Raw genomic sequence first — 4,153 nt, 5'->3', positions numbered from 1 at the left:
CCAGGGTTGTATTGTGCTGTAACCCCAGGGTCGTTACGTGGGGACATGTTTGGGGAAAGACAGATATCAAGATTTTTTTGCGTCAAGAGATTTGACTCTGGCCAGGTGTATTGTTGGAATGGAGCAGAGTAGAGTCCCATTTGAAAAGAGAGTATAATTTTTTTTAACCAGTATAATATTTTTGACCAAATTAGAACGCTAACGTGTTCTTGAAACAGGAAATGTTTTGATACCAGAGAATGTTCTGTGGATTGACTTTAGACAATGTGCTGTTGTCATTATTCCACTCTTTTTTGAAGCTACCTTTCAAACACGCAATTCAATCAGTCACACATTATAACTGTTGATATGTTTGCAGCATGTAGGTCCATTATGAACTAACAGTGCCTTTCTCTCCCCTCTCTCTGGTCCAGGTCTGTTTCTGATCCTGGGTCTGATGCTGTACCCTGCAGGCTGGGGTTCAGACAAGGTGCAGCTGTACTGTGGTCAGGACGCAGCTCCCTACCAGGCAGGGCTGTGTACCATGGGCTGGGCCTTCTACACAGCCATGGGAGGCACCGTGCTCACCTTCATCTGCGCTGTGTTCTCAGCCCAGGCCGAGATCGCCACATCCTCAGACAAGGTGCAGGAGGAGATCGAGGAGGGCAAGAGCCTAATCTGCCTGCTCTGAGATGGACCAGGAGGGGAGAAGGAGAGGAATGTCAAGTCCCACCCCCCTCTTCTCCACTCTGGGTCCCAGCTGTCAATCAAACGGAAGCCCCCCATGTTGTTTACCACTAAGACTGACTCTCTGACCTTTGACCCTGTATTGTTGTTATTGTTCATGTGGGAGAAATCTACAGTGCCAAGCTTTTCACAAACCTGTGTTTCAATGTATTTCCTCTCTCCACCACCAGAGGTGCTGTCTGTCTGTGTTCTGTGTGTTATTATTTGTAATGTGTGCCAGTACCAGCTACCCTGACACCAGTATGTGTGTATTGTAAATAAGTGTGTATATACTGTACATAGTGATGATGATGATGATGATGATGATAATGATGATGATAATGATGATCTGAGAATGGTGGTCCTCTCAGCTCTGTTCAGGCTGTGTTTTAAATTAGTGTCACTCTTGCCTTGAATACTGGTGTGATGAGGACAACACCTAAAGACCAGCCTTCCTGGTGCTAATCTTCTGTTGTACCATAAAACGCCAGGTAGAAGTTGCTCCTAACTACAGATCTAGTATCACATTACCCAACTCCAAATCATAACGTGAAACACGAGAAGGATAAAATAATATGGTATCGTATCCCGGACCCGCAGTTAGAGGTAACTTCTACCAGCTCTAGCTTAAACCAGGTGTGAGTAACTCTACAAGGGAACCACTACTCAGTCAAGTAAACTACTCACAGACATGGCCTTAGTTTAGCATGGAATCATGATGTCCTTAAAGCTTACAGAATGTACTGTCAATTGAAATGACCAATGTATGTCTTCTTGGACCCTTGAAATGTATTGATGGGACGGACACCTACACAAGCCACGGTTACACACGGACTGCATGAGCTAGCTAAGAAAGACCTGGACAACTTGGTCAACGATACACACAAGTATTCGTATTATTGTATTCCTATTAGTGTCTTGTTTCAGGAAAGACTCCTATTCCTGCATCACCAAGGCAGGTCAGTTATTCCTACAACACCAGCCACAGCGCTGGAGAGAAACTGTTGAGACTTGTGTTGTTGCGTCATCATCTGACTATCACAGCTCCCCAGTCTGTCTCTGCCAAACCAATAAAAACAGAAAGAAAAAGACAAGAATATCTGGTCTGAGTTTTTCTCCAGCAACATTCATCTCTTTGTGGCTCTATGTAATGTGGGGGAGGATGGGTGAGGGAGGGGGTGAGGAGGGGAGGGAGGGAAAGAAGTGTGAGACCTTGGTTTGTGGTGGAGGGTGTTGTGTGGTGAAGTTGCCAGTGAGTGTGTGAGCAGTTTTCATGTGTGTGTGTGTATGTGCGCGAGTCTGCCTTCCACCACAGTGAAAACTCCTGCCGCTGGCATCCCTGGTCAGGGCGAGCGGGAGGGGACAATAAGTAGACCAGAGCCAGCTGTTCCCTCTTGCATGAGCATGCCAGATATTATGGAGGAAGCGTGTGCTCACGCGGGAAAAGTGTGCCCACGCAGGAAAAGCATGCTCATGCGGGAAAAGCGTGCTCATGCGAGAGTGGAAACGCCCACTTACACAGCCAGGAACCTTGACCATTTTTTGGTAAACGGCTTGAGTAAACTTATTTATCCATCATCTTTGCCAGTTATTCTAAGACCTGGAGAATCACAGAGATAGGAATCACAAAACGGCACACACAGGCATTTCTTACCATACTTGTGAGGACTTTTAGGGGGCAAACAATTGATTCCCATTCAAAATATATTTAAACCTAACTCCTAAACCTAACCCTACACCTAAGCCTAAAACAGACATTTTACAAGTGAGGGCCGGCAAAATGTCCTCACTTCAGTGAATTTTAGTTTGTTTACTATTCTTGTGAGAACTTCTATGTCTGTCTGTGAACTTTGATTGATGAACGTTTCTTTGCTACCTGCCAACTTTACGTTTTTTACTTTTTAATTACCGTTTTATATTTCTCTCTCGCTCAACTTTTTTCATTCAACATTTTCACCCCGGACGCTTTATCTGGACGTGGTTCTACACGACCTCCACCAGCCGAAGCTAAGTAGTAACATTAACATTATGCCTCCTAATTGCTGCCGCTGTACTCATATACAGGAGAGCGATCACCTTATGGCGAGGATAGCCGTGCTGCAAGCCCAGCTTCAGACGCAATCGTTAGGCAAGGGTAATTTAAGTACAGGAAAGGATGAAACAGCGTCTGCCACCAATAAGTACAGATAGTAGTATAAATCCCCTCACACAGTCCCCGCAGCTGGACAATTTTCTCATGGCTTCTGGAAGGAAATGCTGTAGGAATGCTCAACCGGTGTCGCTCATTCAGCCGACAGAAACTTTCAACCGGTTCTCCCCATTAAGCAACGGGTCGGAGTCAGAGGCCGAGCCTTCTCTGGTCTCTACTCCTCCCGTTACTGGATCTGAGACGCCGAAGCCTCCCACCATTAGCTCTGACAAATTGAAAACCCTAGTCAATGGTGACTCCATTACCCGCAGTATTAGACTTAAAACTAATCATCCAGCGATCATACACTGTTTACCAGGGGGCAGGGCTACCAACGTTAAGGCTAATCTAAAGACGGTGCCGGCTAAGGCTAAAACTGGTGAGTGTAGAGAATATAGGGATATTGTTATCCACGTCGGCACCAACGATGTTAGGATGAAACAGTCAGAGGTCACCAAGCACAACATAGCTTCAGCGTGTAAATCCGCTAGAAAGATGTGTCGGCATCGAGTAATTGTCTCTGGCCCCCTCCCAGTTAGTGGGAGTGATGAGCTCTACAGAGTCTCAACTCAATCGCTGTTTTCTGCCTCTCCCAAAATATTGAATTTGTAGATAATTGGCCCTCTTTCTGGGACTTACCCACAAACAGGACCAAGCCTGGCCTGCTGAGGAGTGACAGACTCCATCCTAGCTGGAGGGGTACTCTCATCTTATCTATGAACATAGACAGGGCTCTAACTCCTCTAGCTTCACAATGAGATAGGGTGCAGGCCAGGCAGAAGGCTGTTTGTTAGCCACCCTGCCAGCTTAGTGGAGTCTGCCACTAGCACAGTCAGTGTAGTCAGTTTAGCAATCCCCATTGAGACCGTGTCTAGGTTGGGCAAAACTTAACATGGCGGTGTTCGCCTTAGCAATCTCACTGGAATGAAGACCTCCTCCATTCCTGTCATTATTGAAAGAGATTGTGATATCTCACATCTCAAAATAGGGCTACTTATTGTTAGATCCCTCACTTCCAAGGCAGTTATAGTCAATGAACTAATCACTGATCATAATCATGATGTGATTGGCCTGATTGAAACATGGCTTAAGCATGATGAATTTACTGTAGTCTGGCCCAGGGGTGTGAAAGTGAATTGCTGTCTCTTGCTGTCTCTGCCTGGCCGGTTCCCCTCTCTCCACTGGGATTCTCTGCATCTAACCCTATTACGGGGGTTGAATCACTGGCTTACTGGTGCTCTTCCATGCCGTCCCTAGGAG

General features: G+C 46.1%; 1 protein-coding gene across 5 annotated transcripts in view; it reads left to right on the top strand.

Annotated features, from left to right (window-relative positions):
• lhfpl2a (LHFPL tetraspan subfamily member 2a) overlaps positions 1-1,799 on the top strand; it is a 75,936-nt gene extending 74,137 nt beyond the window's left edge. For all 5 annotated transcript variants that reach the window (XM_029709751.1, XM_029709749.1, XM_029709750.1 and 2 more), the window contains one exon: positions 414-1,799. In XM_029709751.1, the coding sequence (XP_029565611.1) occupies positions 414-670 (257 nt within the window). In that variant the 3' untranslated portion in view covers positions 671-1,799. The remainder of the gene's footprint in view (positions 1-413) is intronic.
• Positions 1,800-4,153: the final 2,354 nt, after the last annotated feature.

The sequence above is a fragment of the Salmo trutta genome, chromosome 23, assembly GCF_901001165.1.
Source record: "Salmo trutta chromosome 23, fSalTru1.1, whole genome shotgun sequence".
Lineage (NCBI taxonomy): Eukaryota > Metazoa > Chordata > Actinopteri > Salmoniformes > Salmonidae > Salmo > Salmo trutta.
Note: the sequence above shows the minus strand (reverse complement) of the source record. Positions and strands in the feature narration are given on the sequence as shown.